Below are 18,835 nucleotides of genomic sequence, written 5' to 3' on the forward strand. Positions count from 1 at the left end.
TCTCCCTTACCTCTGCTCCTCCCTTCCTCCCTCCTTCCCACCTTCTCCCCCACCCTCCTTCCTCCCCTTTTTTTTTGTATTTAATAGGCATTTTTTGTATTTAACAAATGTTTAGTTAGTACTTTTGGGTGCCCTGACCTTTGGGTCCCCTGGAGTGGAGATTCACAGTTAACAAAACACAATTCTCTTATATTCTAGTGACCCTTAGCAATTTGTCTGAAGGAAACTCAGGAAATTGATACTCAGGACAAAGTTGAGAAAACAGCTGATCTGTTATGATCTGCAACTATCAGCACACAAATTTCTTGGTGAACTTCAAGTAACCATTCTCAAATTAAAAACATAATTATATGATACTATAGAAAATAATTAGAGGAGTTTTAGAGTAGATGCTTTCTGGATACTTAATCCTGAATAACATTAGAATTTAACTTTCTTTTTTATTAAAATCTAGTTATTCCTTATTTTAAAAATTAAGTCATCTGCATTTTTAAAGCCTGGACACATTTATTTAGGTCTTCCTACTCCAGAGGAGATCCCTGATCTGTGTTTTAAATATAAAATAGCCATGTTTTCTTTCCCCTTAACAGTACCTTTTCAGATTTTGCCAAGCATCTGATAGCTGATTACTTTGATACACTGATTTAAGACTGCATTAATACTTTTTGTAAATGCAAATGAAGAGGTGTTGTACATTAATTTTCTGAACACATTTAAAGTAGTCATTTTCTGAGGACATGCAATTTTTCATTTCAACCATTTAACTTTATCATTGAAAATGCAAATTTTTAGGCTCTCATCTCTGTCTTTCCTGATCTTGGTGAGACACTGAGCTCTTCTCCAGGTGGATGGGTAAAACTTTATGCCATCAAGGTGACTAGCTGTTTTGTTTAAATGAGATCTCTTTCTTGGGATTTTTCTTAGTAAACAAAAGTTAAATCATTTTCACTAATATTTGACAGATGACTTCCTATAGTTCTTGTTAAGTTGAAGTTCTTAAAGTTCCCTAGAGATTAGTGTGATATATGTACACATGGTGCCAACTTTTTTTTTTTAATGCAGTCCATTTTTCCACTCCCTTTGGCAGGTAATGAAAGCATGGAATGCTCATGTGACAGCAGTTTGCTCTCAAGATGCCAGTGAACTTGTGAGGAAGCTTGGGGCAGATGATGTAATTGATTACAAATCTGGAAGCGTGGAAGAACAGTTGAAATCCTTAAAACTGTATGTATTACAGCAATGTTCCCATTGGGAAGGTGGGCATAAGGCCCGCTGATAATACAGGTCTCAGGTTGTTTGATGGCCTCACAATCGTATTGGAATCTTCGAGAAGAATCTGAAAACATTCTACATCATTAGACGTCATTTGGATGGGTTCCATTTTAATTCCAGAGCACAGTGACATGATGTGATGTGTACTGAGGAAGTTATTTTGCTTACATAGCCTTTTGCTAATTTTCAAGTTAATGTACTTTTATTGCTGGTTTACAAGAGAGCTGAAGGCAAAATTGGAAGTGTGTTCCCTTCTCTGGCATCTGTTACTGCAGGAAGAATATAAAGTAGTACTCAAAAACACATGCTTAGCACTACATACACTTTAAGCATTCAATAAGGTTGTGAGAGCAATACTGGTAATGGAGCACTGTGGATGCCCTCAATGTGTCTGAATGCCAGGTTTGGTCTAGCCTGAGGGACCAAACAGGGCAGATTCAGGACACAAGCCCTATTGCTCTGACTATAGCTCCAGTTTATTAACCTGATCCTCATTAGCCCAGGCAAAGCTGAAGCTGATAGTACAACTAGGAGTATTTGGAAAGCTAATAGGAGAATTTTACTGCTGCTATTTCAAAGGCATCTCCTTTTTAAAAACTAGTTTCCAGAAGCCAATTATTCTTGTACACATTGAATAGAAGTATATTTTCATAGATTAAAAAAAGAAAAGAAAGGAAAAGGGACTCTATCTGACACGGCCTAACCTTTCTCAGCCAATACCTCCAGCTCCAACAGCAATATGGCACTGCTACTGGGAGCAGACAGCACACTGTTACTCCTTTTGCTCTTTATGAATCTATACTTGCCAGGCACTGTTCTAAACACTGGGTACAGTGGTGAACAAGACACTTTCCTCCCTTCATAGAGCTTACATTCTGTTTGGGAAGGTTTTGGTCATTAGCACTCAGAGGAGAATTGATGCAGGGAAAGGGGAGGGTCAGTGATTGGAGAGGAGGTTGGCATAGGTGGAGTGGTTGAAGAATGCCTCTTTGAGGAAGCAACAGTTAGACAGAGGCTTCAGTGAACAAGCCATGGTACTGGGATTTTTTTTTTCTTTTTCTTTCTTTCTTTTTTCTTTTTTTGGTGCTACTTGCTGCTATCTCCCTCTACCTGGAACTATAGTGCAGTAACACATAATAGGTGCTTCATAATATTTTTTTAAATATATTTTTTAGTTGTAGATGGACACAATATGTTTATTTATTTATTTTTATGTGGTGCTGAGGATCAAACCCAGTACCTCATACGTGCGAAGCAAGTGCTCTACAACGCAGCCACAACCCCAGCCCCTTTGTAATTTTTAAAAAATTAATTATTGAGGGAATATAGAAGAACAGTTGTTCCAACTAGAGATAAGAGCAGATAGTAAGCTCTTGCATAGTAAGCATGTGTGGCATGGTTGAGGACTCACAGCTACCCTCCTGAGTGTCAAAGTCTAAGCCTATGTGGGCTACTAGGAGGTGAGAATGTGACAGGTCTCCGAAACTGGGCTTCTGGATAGTGATAGTTTAGGTTACCTCCTATTTGCCACTGCTAGAAGGAGCAGCATGGCCCTGAGGCCACGGCCAACTCGTTCCCCACTATCTGCTGTAGGTGTTAGACATGTCTGGAATTTGTTTCCAGAGAACCTGGTTGATGGAAGGCTGGAGGACACTCAATCTAGCCCCCCAGCCTGATGCTCCAGTTCCATCCTCAGTATCTCTGACAAGTGGCCATGTCCCTTTTGCTTGTGCTTTTTCAGTAGAGGAACCTCACTGTCTTATAAATGCGGGCCATTACTAGGACTACTACTACTTCTTTTCTTCCTCCTACTCCTCCTCTTCTCCTCTCTCTTCCCTCTTCCTCTCCCCCTTCCTCCTGCTCCTCCAGCTTAAGTTAAATTGATCTTTATAACTTCTGCCTGAGAATTTCAACTCTGAATTTACCTGTAGTAATTTGTTCTTCCTTCTAATTAGCAGCTTCTTAGAGTTTTATAGCAAGAAGAGGCTTTGAAGTCCTTCAGTTTACCCCTATCATGCAGTTGAGAAAATGAGGGACAGAGGATTGATAATTTTTTTGCATGTTCAAAGTCATGCTGTGAATCCTAAGTGAGAGAGGTGGGTCTACAACTTGGCCTCCATAACTCCTTTTCAGACAGTGCTTGTTCTATAATATCAGACTGCCCTTACATTTTCTTTTGATAGTCTCATATATTTATTTAATCAAAAGTTTGGAACAAAGTAGAAACTTTTCTTATGAGAAGAATGATCATCTGGTAAGGTCATTGTACATTTTATATCGGTTAATTTTTATTCGTCTTTCTTTAATCCCTTGAAAGACTCAAAAGTCTCAAAGTTGGCCAAAGGTGGTTTTAGAACCTTTGATGTTTAACTTTATCCAAACGAATTGGGAAGTGAAAAAAGATTTATCCAAGAGGAATTCATCAATTGATTTACTTAATTTATACACATGCATTCTCTAAATAGATCTTTATTTTCAAAAGTATTTAAAAGCTTTAGTGGGTTTTTATCCCTTTTAAGTAGAGTTTAGGGATTATAGCAGTTTTAGGTTAGATTTAAGCATTTGAATATCTGTCAGTTCTTTGGATTCCAGTATGATGATTTTTTTTTTGACATGTTAGAACAGAATTGAAGACAAGAAAGGCTGTTGAGATTTATGCATCCCCTTGATGCTATACATAAAACCAAAATTCCAGAAGGTAAAGAGGATGCTTCTACAAGTGTTTCTGAAGATGGCAAGAATAAAATCAAATTGTTCTTATAGATGAGACCCTTGCATACTTTTCTTTCAAGTACTTGTGTGCACTAAAGAATACTTTGGGCTGGGGATGTAGATCACTGGTAGAATGCTTGCCTCACACTCGTGAGGCCCTGGATTCAATTCCCCAGTGTCACCAAAAACCAAACAAACAAACAAAAAAGAATACTTTGACTTATACTGAATGGATTGCTTTGTGGTTTTTTACAAAGCTTAGATCAGGGTTCCTCAACATTTATCACTAAGTTCCTCAACTATTGATGTTTAATTGATAATTTTTGGTGTGCGGTCTATTGAGTGCATTGTAGGAAGCAAAATCACTCCTGGTTCAGAAACACTTAGGTCATTCTTTATTAAAAAATGATATGATTTTGATGACAAAAGAAGGTTAGTCAATTCAGTTTTACTTTGGAGACAAGTCATCAATTCAGGGAGTGGCTTTGTCCTTTCTGTCAAAGGAGCCATCCTGGGCTAGTGGCACAGTGCAGCATGGTTTGTGAACTGTCTCTGAGAAAAACCCTGTAGCCAACTTGTGATGCGAGTGAAGGGGATCAGAGCCTAGAGTGAAGACTGACAAGGATGTTTTGATTTGACTTTTTCCCCACCAGGTTTGATTTTATCCTTGATAATGTCGGTGGATCTACTGAAATGTGGGCTCTCAATTTTCTCAAGAAATGGTCAGGAGCCACCTATGTGACTTTGGTGACTCCTTTCCTCATGAACATGGACCAACTGGGCATAGCAGATGGCATGCTGCAGACAGGAGTCACTGTGGGCACCAAGACATTAAAGGTAGGAAAGAGAGTCTCGGTGAGAGCAAGCAGAAACCTCAGGCGACTAGAAATTGGTTTGTCACCTGGCCCTCTCTTCTCTTGGTGACAGCATAGCGAAGAGACTGCCAGCATGGACTCTGGAGTCACACTGACTAGTTTGAAATTCTGACCTTACCTCGTGGCTGTGCCACCCTGTACAAGTTACTTAATATTTTTAAGTCCAATATCTTCACCTGTAAAATGAGGCTAATGATTCTTCTGCCTTCCTGCATTGTTGTGAGGATTAGATGAGATAATCCATGTGAAGAATGTGGCATAATGCCTAATATATAAAAAGCTCTTATTAAATGTTAGCCTTGTTATTAGATGTTATTACCTTTCTTGATTTCATTGGATACACCATCCGCTTCCTTCCTGCCTGTACCTGATAGCCCTCTCCATTTCACCAGCATTAACACATATATCCTCTTATATGTAAAGGTGGAAACTTCATTAAAACGGCATATGGCTGCTGTTGGGATATATCCCTGATTCCTAGCCTTCTGACCTTTAGAGGTCTTAGAGGCTTTTTGTTGAATTTCAGAAACCTGAAGGAAATTATGCTCTTATTTCAGTGAGGCTACAAAGGCCAATGGAATGATCATGCTTTTGCTGGGATTATGGCAATTTGTTCTAACACTGCGTATCCCTGTGAATATGAAATTCTCCCTAATGTTGACATTATGAAAGTTTCTGGTACTCAGTCAGACTGACCATTGATAAGCCACTGTTACCAGGGCTGTTTGGAGTTATATCACTCACACTGAAGGTACCTGATGAGTGGGAGATTAGCATATATCAGCCTTAGTAATGGCACAGATTGACATCGTAGCCTATTGTCATCACAATTGGGACAAAGGCTTATGCGATTTCAGATTATGAAATTTTGATAATTACAGATCATTGAATTAGTGTTGAAATAGAACACATGATAGAAAAAATAAAGATAAATTCTACTCTTTTAATTAGACAGAATACTTCAGACTCAGAAAAAAGGTGGTCCTCCCACCATTGAAGTTTCCCCCAGCCCTTTAGTAGCTTCTTCATACTAGGAAATAGTTTAGCTTTTTAGCGGGTAAAATTTAGAACTTTGGTTTCTTGAATTCTGTAAATGAACTAAGTATTTAGAAGTAGTATTGAAAAGCTAGTTATGATAGAGCAGACCATAAAACAATTCATATGAAATATGTATGGGTCACAGAGATGAGCAATCCAAGCTCTGCTTTCTGGTGTCCTCCATTTTGGCTTGATTCAGACTGCAGCCAGAAACAATGCCTCAGGATACTTTGTAGAAAGGAATCTTAACTGTCATTTATCTCCTCTTTCTCTTTTCACAAAGCCTAGACTTTCCAGTACTTTAAAGTACAAGTTTTCTGTAAGATTTCCCAGTTTGTACTCCAGAGAGACCTCTCTCACAAGTTAACATTCAGAGTTGTCCTCAGAGAGTAAAGCAGGTATTGGTTCCTTTGTTTTCTACTTTCCACCTGCTTGAAAGACAATAATGGTCATGCCAAGCAGTTTGTATCCAACAGTTTCCACTGTCTTTCTGAGACTGTGCACAAAGCCTCACTGTCATCTTCCAGCTCTCCTACCTGCTTTACTTTCTGTCCTGTAATGGCCTGGGAAAAAATACACAACCCTTTTAACAGAATATAAAAATTTGGCTATTACAGGCCAAGTTTCACTTTGCAGAGTAACATGCTTGTAAAGAATTATAGATGTGGTAGTTATGACCATTTCTGTTCCTTATTTAATATCCTAAACAATTACCAGAATATTTTAATTATAGCCCATGAGGCCAGATCTTAGGGCGAAGTACTTGAATACGTCTCCTGAGGTTGTCATTAAACTGGGCCCACTGTCAGCTTGGGCCATTTGCATTGCTTCTGCTATCTAGCCACATTAAGTATTCAGAGGCTGTTCCCCAGCGTCTCTCATGTCACAGCACACAGAAAATGATAGCATTTTAACAACATATTGAGGCTGCTCTGTGTTAAAAGCCACCTACCTAGAGACTTCTACTAGCCCAGGCTCTGTCATGTTACCCTGAGGATTAACAGGAGTCTGTATCTCATCACACCTATTATAGAGTAAGCTTGACTCTTCCTACCTGTTGTCCTGGGGTAGACATTTTGGTGACTCTTCACTCACAACTTTTCCAGATTGGATGATAAACTATGTAGTCACTCAACTGGTAAGCCACTGCCAGCACACTAGGTGGGAAGCTCTGCCTAGGCAGCAGCTTAGTTTAGTTTTTATTTTTTTCTTCCTACATTCTTAAACTCTGACTTGGTATTGTCCCAGTCTTTACTTTCAGTACTGAACAAATATTTATTGAATACCTTTTATGTGTCAGGCATTTTATATGCATCCTTTTTTAAAAAAATTTAGATGTTAATGGACCTTTATTTTATTCATTTATTTATATGTGTGCTTAGAATCAAACCCAGTGCCTCACACATGCTAGGCAGGTGCTCTACGATTGAGCTACAACCCCAGCCCCATTTTATATACATTCTTATTTTATCTTTCCTACAACCCTGTCAGCTAGGTGGTCATGGTACTGATGTTCTATAGGCCAGGAAACTGACTGAAAGAGGTAGCTTGACTGAAATAACAGTAGTAGCTGATCTAGGGAAGCAAGGAGTTCCATCGCACAGCCTCATGCTGTGGTGATTTATGCCATGCTGCAGGAATGTCAGGCTGAGAGTGAGCTCAGTGAAATAGAAGTCCAAGCTTGCCTAACCGTTGCAGGTCAATGCAAGGAGGGCAGCAGCATAGTACTGACTGACCCCCACTCCCTCAGCAGTTTAGTTGGACGGGTGGTTGAGATATCATAGAGAACCTCTGTTTACTTCTGTATTGGTAATGGACCACCTACCTCTGACATAAAGAGTAACAGTTACAAGTGGTCATGGCAGTAACTTTGAACCTTCTCAGTGTAAAATTTTTGCTCATCTTGTCTCATAACAGATGGGATGGCTTGGTATTTGCCGTAACTGTAGGGAAAATCCAGCCGTGGTGTATATGGAACTTTACATTTTGTTTTGCCTTTAAAACTGCCGAGTTCTTGTCAGAGCCAGGAAAAAAAGAATGAAAATTGGGCTTTTTGTCTAAGATCATATTTTTGTAATTCATTGCCCCTAGAGCATTATTGAATTTGGTAAAAATCTCTTCTGGTACTTCAGAGATCTTTTCAAACCTTATTAGAGAAAGCGTAGAAGTCCCAGCCCCTAATTCTCCTTTGAGAAGCAATCCACTGTCAAAGACTATTTAGACTGTCATTTAAGGAATGCTTTCCTGTGCTTACTTGTTCATCAGTCACAGCTTAGAGAAGCCTAGGTTGACATGGACATCTCTGTTCATTTATTTCTTAAACATTTTGGAGCATTTGTTCTCTGTCAGTCACTGTGCTAAGGTACTAGGCATATATAGCTCATGTGTCAGCAAGAAATGGGAAATTGGTTTGTCTTTTACATCCAGAAAATGTCTTTACCTGAATTTGCATTTAGTCAGATTTTGTCCTTTTCTATACTTGACATCTTTTTTTCCTTTTTAGCATTTCTGGCAAGGAGTCCATTATCGCTGGGCCTTTTTCATGCCCAGCGGTCCATGTCTAGATGAAATTGCAGAACTTGTGGATGCAGGAAAGGTAGGTGCATCAGTAAACCTTTTATTTGGAAACTTTTGTATTGGTGGAGCATTTCTGGGAGACCTGCCCACCAAGTCTCATCAATGGAATTCTTCAGAGGTAGGCTTGGCCGGGACTTACAGTGCCTTACATAGCCAAGTTTGTATCTTTGTCTCTATCATCCTGGAAATCACAGATGTAGACTGTTCAGTCTGGAAAAGAGTTTACCTATCTAGTTCACCCTCCTTGGCTTGCAGACAAAGAGACAGACTTATGGAGGTTACATAATTTTCCTGAAGGCTCTTGGTTAGATAGTGGCAGAGTTGGGATTTACAGTGGATGGTTTTTTTTTTTTTTTTGTTTGTTTGTTTTTAAGTAGTCCTGAAAACATGGCACTTTGGGATGACCATACCTGTACAAAGGTGAGAACACATCTGTGAGTTCAGTAGAACTGCTCATGGAGCTGACTTAGTCTGAGGGTAGGTAAGCCACTTTCCAGATGAGAAGGGGAATCTCAGTCCCAGCACAGCTGGATGAGAATTAGATCTCCCAGTCTTCTGATTCCCAAATTACTATAATAAAGTCCAGAGCAAATAAATAGTATGTCTGAGGTCAATGGCCAGGACACAGGTAAGGATTGACGAGGGTTGGGTTGTAGACAACTAGTATTCTCAGGCTACTAGTGTCTCCTTTGTGGAAAGGGACTGGTGCTTTGAGGCTGGTTATCCCTTGCAGAGATCTTGGTAACTGAAAGTTTCCTAAGCTGACACCTCCTCATTTGGGCTCTTTCACAGCCTTAACTGCCCTAACTTTCCATCACTGGAAGAATAACCCAGAAAATAGACTCATATTCTGGTGCTGATATTTGTGATTTTATTGAGAGATTGTATGGAATTATAGGATGGAGAACCTTGTATACCTAAGAGGGTTGCATGAGATCATAACTATAGTGATTCTCATTTTACCTGGTATTAGATAAGAATACTAGCTCAGGAGAAAAAGGGATATGCTCAGCTTGCTAAGTGGGAGCAGAACTCAGTGCTTTCTCCCCACCAATTCAACTACCTTCTCAGTGCTTGGGACTGGTTTCTACTGGGTTTACATTGTCTTGTCCTAATCATTTTACAGTGGCAGAGAAAGGGGTTGGAGCAGGGCCAGCATTGCCATCACATGATTTTCACTCTCACGCTTGGAAAACCCTCCTGAGGAGTGACACCCCTACTTAGAAATCTCTTGCTTCCCCTGCCTTTTCGTGGATATCTAGGTTTTCATGTGTGCTGAATAGAAACAGGGGCTCAGCATTATTGTGATTGTGTAAGTTCCTCTTTGTAGGGGTCTCTCACATCCCATGGGGATGTTTATTTTGTTTCTAGGAAGAAAGAAATGAACTATCATCAAATAAATAAGTGCTTCGTGTGACTGAGCCCATTATTAGAGAGGTCTCTATCTTCCAGAAGTCCATCATGTGATTGTGCCTGTCCTAATATCTGCTCCAAACTGTCCACATGCTTACCATTGCTCTTTTGTGTTCAAAATATTGTGACTCTCTCTACCTGGAAATTACTGTTTACCCAACAAAGATGAGAGGTGGCTTGTATATATCTACCTATTAAGTTTGGCAGATAACTGGTAGAATGGCTGAAAGAGTACATGATAGAAAAAGATGTCCTTGAAATATCCTTAAATGATGGTGGCCAAGTAGATATTCCTCTTGCCTTCGATTCTGCACTCTCCTACCCACAGGCTGTTGGGTTTGGGAGTTGTTTCTGACAGTGAAGGACTCTGGGACTGTGCAAGTTGAGAGGTGACGCCGGATGCCATGAAAGGTTGGCCATCCTTTTGCATTCCTACTTCTCTGTGGTTGTGAGAAATCATTGTTTGTCTACCCTGGGAAATTGGGAAAAATAACAAAGCAGATTTTACATATGTGCAGTTAGTAGATATTTACTCTACTGGACAAAGACATTTAAGTTCTTCAAACTTTGGCTGGGTGCTTAATGAGTCTAATTAGCAGGTATCTGATAGAGGAGCAGTATTTCTTTTTTGATAGTGTAAAGTCACGAAACCACAGAGCCAACTATTTTAAAATATGTTTACATTTTTAGATAAAATACTTTTCCAAGATTCAAAATCCAAGAAATAGGAAAACTTATTTCAAGTAATCATCCTTTGACTCCTGTCCATCAGTCACTGAGATTCTGTATGTCACACACAATCAGTGTCACATTTCTTGTGTATTCCAAAGATATTCTGACTCCAACAGGAAAATTCCTCTCCCCCTTTCAAACACGAATAGATAACATGTTGTTCTGCAACATTTTAACAACCTATTTTGAACTTTGTTTTGTGTTAGAATATAAATACTTTCTTCATTCTTTATTTTATAAACAGCCACATAGTATTCCTTTATACAGGTGTATTATCAATATCATTCCAGTCTTTTTGCAGATAATGCTTCAGTGGCCAATCCAGTATTTATGTTAATTACCTAATTGTGAGTATGTCCATTTCTATTTATGAAAATGGAATTGTTGAGTCAAAAAAGCATATGCATTTATAATTTAATAGGTATTACAATAACCAGTTTTGAAAATCTAGTTTTTATATTTAGTGTCTGGAATTTTCCATGAGGCCTACCTTCCAGACTCCTTTTCTCTTTATTTACCTGTTGCCCTCTTGCTGGTTTTATTTCATAAGAGAATTGTTTTTGGAAATATAAATACAATATGGCACTGGTCACTTATGACTTAAACTGTCCTGATTAAAAAATAGTATCTGAGCTGGTGTGATGGCACACACCTGTAATCCCAGTGGCTCGGGAGGCTGAGGCAGGAGGATTTTGAGTTCAAAGCGAGCCTCAGCAAAAGTGAGGTGCTAAGCAACTTAGTGAGACTCTGTCTCTAAATAAAATACAAAATAAGGCTGGGGATGTGACTCAGTAGTCAAGTGCCCCGAAGCTTAATTCCTGGCACCAAAAAAAAGTATCTGGATTAACAAGTATTATGGAAGATTCTTGTTAGCTCTGTGTGCCCCAGTAAAAATGGAGAAAGCACAGAATTAATGCCCATAATAATGAGCACCTCTCTGTTCACAACAGCATCACCCTCACACTATTGTAAACACCAGCTGTGACTTTGCCTTCTCTCAGTAGCACTAGCTAAAATAAAATAAAATAAAGGCATGCTGTTCTTCTACAAAACTACAAAAAGCAAAAAAAAATTAGTGATAACATTAAATAATAAATCCCTCATATAGCTTCAGTGTTTTCTGCTTGTGTACATAATCATCCAAATGTTACACAGGTGGAGTTTGAATTTATGGTGTTTTATTATATCTTCTTATGTTTCTCAGTATCCTTCAGGACTTTGAAGAGGTGACGAGACGGATTCATGAGACCATAGTCTGCTCCTGATAAGAACGACTGTGTTTTGAGGGAAAATATTTATACATATTTGCTTATTGCTTTCCTATTGCTATAACAAATTACCACAAACATGGTTGTTTAAAAGAACACAAACTTATTATATTACAGTTCTGAAGGCCAGAAGTCAGTGGGTCAGAAGCACTGCATTCTTCCTGCAGGTGGGCCAGAGGGGAGAAGCTGTTTCCTTTCCTTCCCCAGCTTCTGGGGGCTGCCCCTGCATTCCTTTACTTATAGCTATGTCAGTCTGACCTCTGCTTCTGCTTCTGTCATCATATTTCTTTCTTAACCCTCCTGCCTTCCTCTTGCAAGGGCCCTGTGATTCCGTTGTGCTCACTTGAATGATCCATGATCCCCCTGTTTAAGGATCCTTACCCATCTGCAAAGTCCATTTGCCATGTAAGGTAACATATTCACAGGTTTGGGGAATTAGGATATGAATATTCTTGGGGACCGTCATTCCACCTTCCACTAATATCTCCAAAGGATAGGAAAGGATTTTGAAATATTGGTTGCCCTGAGAAAGGAAACTAGATGCCCAGGGATAAAATATGGGGATATTTTTCATTTTACCCTTTTATCTTTTTATTTATCTCACTATGTTGCGCATGCTAGTCTTGAACTCCTGGACTCAAGTGATCTTCCCAGCTTATCCTTCCGCATAGTAGACTTGGAAACGCCACACCTGGCTCCCTTTTACTTTTTATATTTGTGCATATATTCCTCATATATTTTCCCTTTATATATTTGTACATATATATTCTTCATAAAATTATTAAAGCCTTTTGATGCCATGCACTTAATGACTTAATGTTCACAGATCTCTTCAAAATCCTAGGTGACCAATCGAGTTTCTTGGTTGAGGAATGATACAGACTTTGTTTTATTTTAGCCAGTATTAGAAGAGTTTCTATGTAACGTATTTAAGTTCAATTCAAAATATTCACAAAGGGCCCCTAGCATTCTACTTCAGCCAATAGGGTGTGGAGAGATTGGTTGGCCATATAGAGTTACCCTTTGAACAGTGCTGTCCACTAGAACTTTCTGTAGTGATGGAAATGTTCTCTGTCTGCACTGCCTGGTACTGCAGTCACCAGTCACATGTGACTATTGAGCACTGAAATGTGGCTAGTACAGCTGAGAGACTGAATTTTTCATTTCATTTGCTCACTTTTGGGGCTTTCTGGGGATTGAACTCAGGGGTGCTTTACCACTGAGCTACATCCCTAGCCTTTTTTATTTTTTATAAGACAGGGTCTCACTGAGTTGCCAAGACTAATCTTGAACTTGAAGTCCTCCTTCCTAAGCCTTCCAGATCACTGGGATTATAGGCATGTGCCACTGTTCCCAACTTGTGATTAAGGAGCCATGTCTGTCTAGAGGCTACTGTATTGGGACACTGACAGACTAAGAGTGCGTACTCTCTCTCTCTCTCTCTCTCTGGTACCAAGGTTGAAACCAAGGTCACTTAACCACTGAGCCATATCACCAGCCCTTTTTTTAAATGTTTTATTTTAAGAGAGGGTCTTACCTAGTTCTTAGGGCCTCAATAAATTGCTGAGGCTGGCCTTTAACTTGCAATCCTCCTGCCTCCTGCCCAAGTGTCTGGGACTACAGGCACACGCCACCACCCTTGGCAACACTGCCACTTTAGAGGTAAACATAATGAGTTCTGAGGTAGGTGATTTCCCAGGCCCTTCTTGAATGGCCTAATTTAGCAGAGGACTGTGTTTTAAGCTCTTAAGTTTCATGTTACAACTGGATTTTGCTCCATGGACAGTGTAATGACTAGAGATTGAATCTTAAGAACCATTAGAAGATGGTTAGCTTGCCAGATATGGCAAGTATCTCATGAATCTCTTAACCTTGATGCTTCTGAAGTTTTTCTGGTGCTGCTGAAATTGTTTCTATGTATACTGAGTTTTTCCTCTTACCTTCTAACTGGAAGGAGTGTCTTTTCTTAGGGGAATACCTAGGGATAAGTATGGATTATTTTCAAAACTCCCTTGATGAGCACCCTCATCTGTCATCTCCTCCTATCTTACCACCTATCTTGCAGCTTTGAGTTTTCCATATGAGGGCAGGAAGTCTCTAAGAAATAGCAAATTGGAGCAAAACTCACCTCTTCCTTTCGTCCTCTTCTTATCTCAGGAGACTTAATTAAAGTTGTCATCTTCCCCTTTACACCAACCAACCCTGGACACTGAGCCTATCACAGAGGTCAGGGCATACCTGTCCAAGAAGGGGTGCTGGGGCTGTGCCTGGTGCCCATCCACAGGTGTGTGGATTTTTTGACTCATACCAGGAGCCCTCAAGTCCTCCTTGGTGTCTGACACCTGTCAACCTGTCCTCACACACTCCACCCTCAGATCTGCATCTTCTTTGCCTTGTGGAGGATGAGGCTGAAGGATGAGAGAAAGAAGTAAGCAGAAGGACTTCCCAAACCACATCCATCCCATTTGACAATGAAATCAGGGGTCCTGGGTCATAATTTTGGCTCTGTTCCTGACAGCTCTGACTTCACATGTACTGCTCAGCCACTTACACATCAAGCTTCCTAATCTATCAAAACAGACTTGCTCAGATATTTAGATCCATTTTGGTTCTGATGTTTTATATTTCTTGTTGGGAAAATGGGAATGGAGGGAAACCCTCTTGCCTGCTGCTAGTGCTATCTATGCTATGTCCTGTGTCCACCAGCAATCCCGTTCTTATGGTGGTGAAAAGTCCTCCTGTACCCTCCCTTCAAGGGGTGAAGAGGGTTTCTGCCTCAGATAGGAGGCTGGCCCAGCAGCTGGTAAGGCCATACTTAGTGAGAGCCCCTTTGTCCTTGTGTTGTAGAAGGGATATCAGACAGCAGGTGCTAAATCTTGGAGTCTGTCTGGGCACAGCCTTTAAGGAAGGTAAGGTATACTCAGGAGACCCACAATTGGATCCAAGACAGATCAAGGGCTTCTGCGGTGGACATCTCTCAGTCGACTGTGAGCCCCGGGTGTCTATGTGGCGGGAAGCCTGGTATTGAGCCTGCCTGCTTTATAACAGGGCTCCCTGTGCCAGGTGGACTATAGCAGTGTCATCACATAAATGTCCCCACTTCACTGTGAGTAACCTTTCTTTCCCCTCTCTGGATTTTAACTCTGATCCCTTTGTTCTTAACAAACAAGCATTCGCGATATGATGTGAGGCTGTGCACAGACACTGTCTCATTATCCAGTTAATCTCCATTTGCTGTCACATATTCAGCCAACAGTGGCATTTGCCTGCCTATAATTCGAAAGCTTTTTTTTTTTCATTGTCACTTATGGGAATTGCTGAATGACTCATTATGCCATGGTCAGCCCTCCTGGGTTATTTGCCACAATGGGCCTGACCAGCCAGATCAAAGTGTGCAGTCACTGCAAGCTGCCTGGGTCATCAGTTCAGCCTCTGTGGCTCTGGGCAGAGCTCTGAAGTGAACATGGCTCGATGGCTTGGGCAGCTCATTCTGGAGTGGAGCCTCTTTTGTGTTCCTGCTCTGCATTAGTCCTAGCACTTAGAAGGCAGGCACTTAGTCAACATTTGCAGAATGGATGCATGTATGTCTGATACAAGTTCAGAACCCTAAGAATAGGGCAGAAAGCAACAGCAATTTCACTGTAGTTGTGTACACACATTTCCTGGGAAGCTTATTTAAAATTCACCATCCTCTTCCCTACCCCTAGAGATTCTGATTTTGTTTTTCTAACAGGAGACCTAGGACAGTGGAGTTTAAGCATACATTCAGGTGGTTCCTTTTCCAGATAAACAGCATCCCCAAAACAACATCCCAGGTTCAGAAGGTTTCCTATGGGACATACAGGAATCAACCTGAATGACTTCCCTCCTCTGACCAGAGAATACAAATAGGTTTCATCTAACATGCCGGGCAGATCAGTTCTTAGTGGTGTGGTGTTGAAGAAGGTTTTGAAGTCATGCTCAGCACCTTGGAGAATTATCAATTAGTGATGTCCTCCATAAGCAGATGGAAGTGTTGGCACATGTACCACACATCTGTCATCTTGGTGGCCTAGACAAAGGATCTAGAGGCCACATTCTCAGCTGGCACAAGTAAAAAAGGTCAAGATGCAGGCTATGATGTCATTATTATCCTTGGCTTCCTTTCCCTTCCTTCTAGGTGTAGAGGTAGAAAGCTGCAGATGATAATGAAAACTTCAGCAGGTAGTGGTGAGAGCAAAGATGATGCACCAGATTGAATCCTGCCTTATCACTTAGGTGTGACTTTAGCAATTTATTTAATTCTGTGCCTTGATTTCTTCTTTCATAAAATGAGAATAATAGTAATACCTATCTCAGAAGGTGGTTATGGGTTTAAATGAGGTAAAAATATAGGGAGCCCTTAGAAGAGTCCCTAGTATGTAGTAAGGACAGAACATACCAGCTATTGCTTTTATTTTGAGCTTATTGTGATTCATGGATACAGAAGAAGATTTAGATCTTTGGAGAATGTTTGGAGTTTGAGATGATTTTTGGGTATCTGGGTTCTACGAGTCATACTAGGGGGGATTGCACTGGTTGCATTTGAATGTCACAAGAACACGTCTTCTCTTGTAAAAATAAAATGGTTGTCAAATGTATGAGTTGACTTGTGCCTCTGACAGCTTATTCCTGCCGCTGGAGTTATGGGAGGAAGGCCAGTGAAGTATGCAGTGAATAATTACTGACTTCTGCTTAAAGTTTTGAAAAGGAAGAATATAATTTCATTTTTGTGTGGGAGGAGGGTGTTACTTGGAACCTACTTTCAGAAGGAGGTTGCTGGCAGTAGTAATGGTATGTTGAAGAGAACCAGCAACACTCTAACCATCAGTGAGCTGGCTGCAATGGCTTTCCTGTAAATTCTAACCAACTGTGCCACTGTTTAGCAGAGCTTCCCAGGGCAACTATAGCCTGGGACAGTTTCTTCCAAAGCTCAGAGAACTCACATAAGACTTCTGCTTCCCACATTTTGGTTTTCACCTAAGTGATATTTATTAAGCTCCTACTATATGCGTAGCATGATGCTAGGTGTTGGGGAGAAATACAAAAGAGGTGGTTTATACCATAAGTTCTTTACACTCTGGTTGAGTGGATAGTCAAACATTAACAGATTAAAAAAATAAAAAACCTCTACTTAGTCTGTACTATCTGTAAGGGGACCCAGGGAATAAATAGAGCAAGGAGCTTGGGGCATCAGGCTCCTTTGGTATTTCCCTTTCAGGGTGACCTAGATGTGTCCTCGGCTATAACAAGTATAGCTCTGAGAAGGGCCCCCCCTGGTCCCTGGAGCAGTTCAAAGGGAGAACACACTGCAGGCTAGGGGATGAGGAAATGGAGTGTGGGATCCGAGCTGGGAGGGCCAGAGAAGAGGTATTTCTGGACTGACTGACTTGTACTGGCAAAGGTACCAATATACTGTGTTCAGAAAATGGCAAGGAAACCATTTTGGTGAAGCATAGCATCTGCATGGGGCTGAGGTCCGGAGTAGTGGTCTTTGAATACCTGTCTTGGGGGCTGTTGCAGGGTCCTGAGTAGAAAAGCGACATGACAGCATAGAGCAGAAGTCAGATGGAGCAAGGTGGAGCTGGGTCACTTCAGAGAAAAGAGAGGCGATGAGGCAAGAGTGGAGGCAGCAGATATGGCTGGGCATGAGCGCTTCATTTTGGCAAAATGGAGAGAGACCTGAGAAAGACCAGCCTTGAGGGATATTGTGAAGAAACTAAGTATAGATGTCACCTGCCTGGAAAGATGTCGGTGTTCTGATCAATCAGTCTCTTCTTGTATTTTACAGATTCGACCAGTTATTGAACAAACCTTTCCTTTTTCTCAAGTTCCGGAAGCTTTCCTAAAGGTGGAAAGAGGACATGCACGAGGAAAGACCGTAATTAATGTCATTTAAATAAATACTGTATGTGGTTTAGTGATTGTTGGCTTTCTTATTTGGCGAGTGCTTGTGGTCCATACTTTTTTCTAGCCATCCCCCTCAAACATTTTTCCATATTAGGTTATAAGTTCCATGATAGGCTAAAAAAAAAAAATAAACACACCTTTTTTTTTTTTGCCAATGACTTGCCAGTGGTTGATACAAACATCAGCACTTGGACTTGTCTGTAGTCAGTGAGAATTGCATATTCTTTTTAAGCTGTTCTTTCACAACAGCTTTGCAGATTGCTATGGTACCTTCTCTTCTAGCAACTCAAACCTTGTTTTATTATGATAATGTTTTTAAGGTCCTAAAACTTGGAGTTTGTGAATGGATACCAGCATGAAAAGTTATTAAAAAGCTTGCTCTGGACTAGGAGCATAGCTCAGTGATAAAGCACTTGCCTGGTGTGCATGAGGCCATCCCTAACATCACAAAATAAATAAGTTTGTTAATTGAATAAAATAAAAGCTGGTTTCTTCTTGAATTCATCAGTGAACACTTTCTAACTGGCTGCCTTAGTTTGGATTTGGATGACCCCCAAAGACCATGTGTTGGAGCTTGGTCTGAGCTTGTGGTGTTACTGGAAGTCAGTGGAACCTTTAAGTGGTAGAACTAGTAGGAAGAAGCTAGGTCACTGGGGGCATGCCCTTGGAGGAGATACTGGGATCCTGGTGCCTTCCTGCCTTCTTTGCTTCCTGGCTGACAAAAGTGAGCATTTTCTTTCACCATTTGCTTCCACCATGATGTGCTGCTTCACCACAGGCCCCAAAGCAACAAAGCCAACTGATGTGAATTGAATCCTCCAAAACTGAGCCAAAATAAACATTTCCACCTTATAACTTGATTATCTCAGTTATTTGTTACAATAATAATCTAACACAGAAAATTGGTACCAAGAAGTGGGATCATTGCTATGACTATACTGATTTGATTCAGAAGCCTTTGGAATTTGTTTGCAGAGAAATTTAGAAAAGTTTAGAGAAGCAGATGATAGAAAGCCTAAA

General features: G+C 40.5%; 1 protein-coding gene across 1 annotated transcript in view; it reads left to right on the forward strand.

Moving 5' to 3' along the window:
- The window catches only part of Rtn4ip1 (reticulon 4 interacting protein 1), a 42,470-nt gene extending 24,641 nt beyond the window's left edge, over window positions 1–17,829 (forward strand). Inside the window, exons 6-9 of the mRNA XM_046430590.2 lie at window positions 1,088–1,224; window positions 4,638–4,821; window positions 8,401–8,493; window positions 17,697–17,829. Coding sequence (XP_046286546.1) covers window positions 1,088–1,224; window positions 4,638–4,821; window positions 8,401–8,493; window positions 17,697–17,804 — 522 coding nt within the window. The 3' untranslated portion in view covers window positions 17,805–17,829. The remainder of the gene's footprint in view (window positions 1–1,087; window positions 1,225–4,637; window positions 4,822–8,400; window positions 8,494–17,696) is intronic.
- Window positions 17,830–18,835: the final 1,006 nt, after the last annotated feature.

The sequence above is a fragment of the Marmota monax genome, unplaced genomic scaffold (genome assembly GCF_021218885.2).
Source record: "Marmota monax isolate L192 unplaced genomic scaffold, Marmota_monax_Labrador192_F-V1.1 WCK01_AAM20220418_F8-fsc00013, whole genome shotgun sequence".
In the NCBI taxonomy this organism is placed as follows: Eukaryota; Metazoa; Chordata; class Mammalia; order Rodentia; family Sciuridae; genus Marmota; species Marmota monax.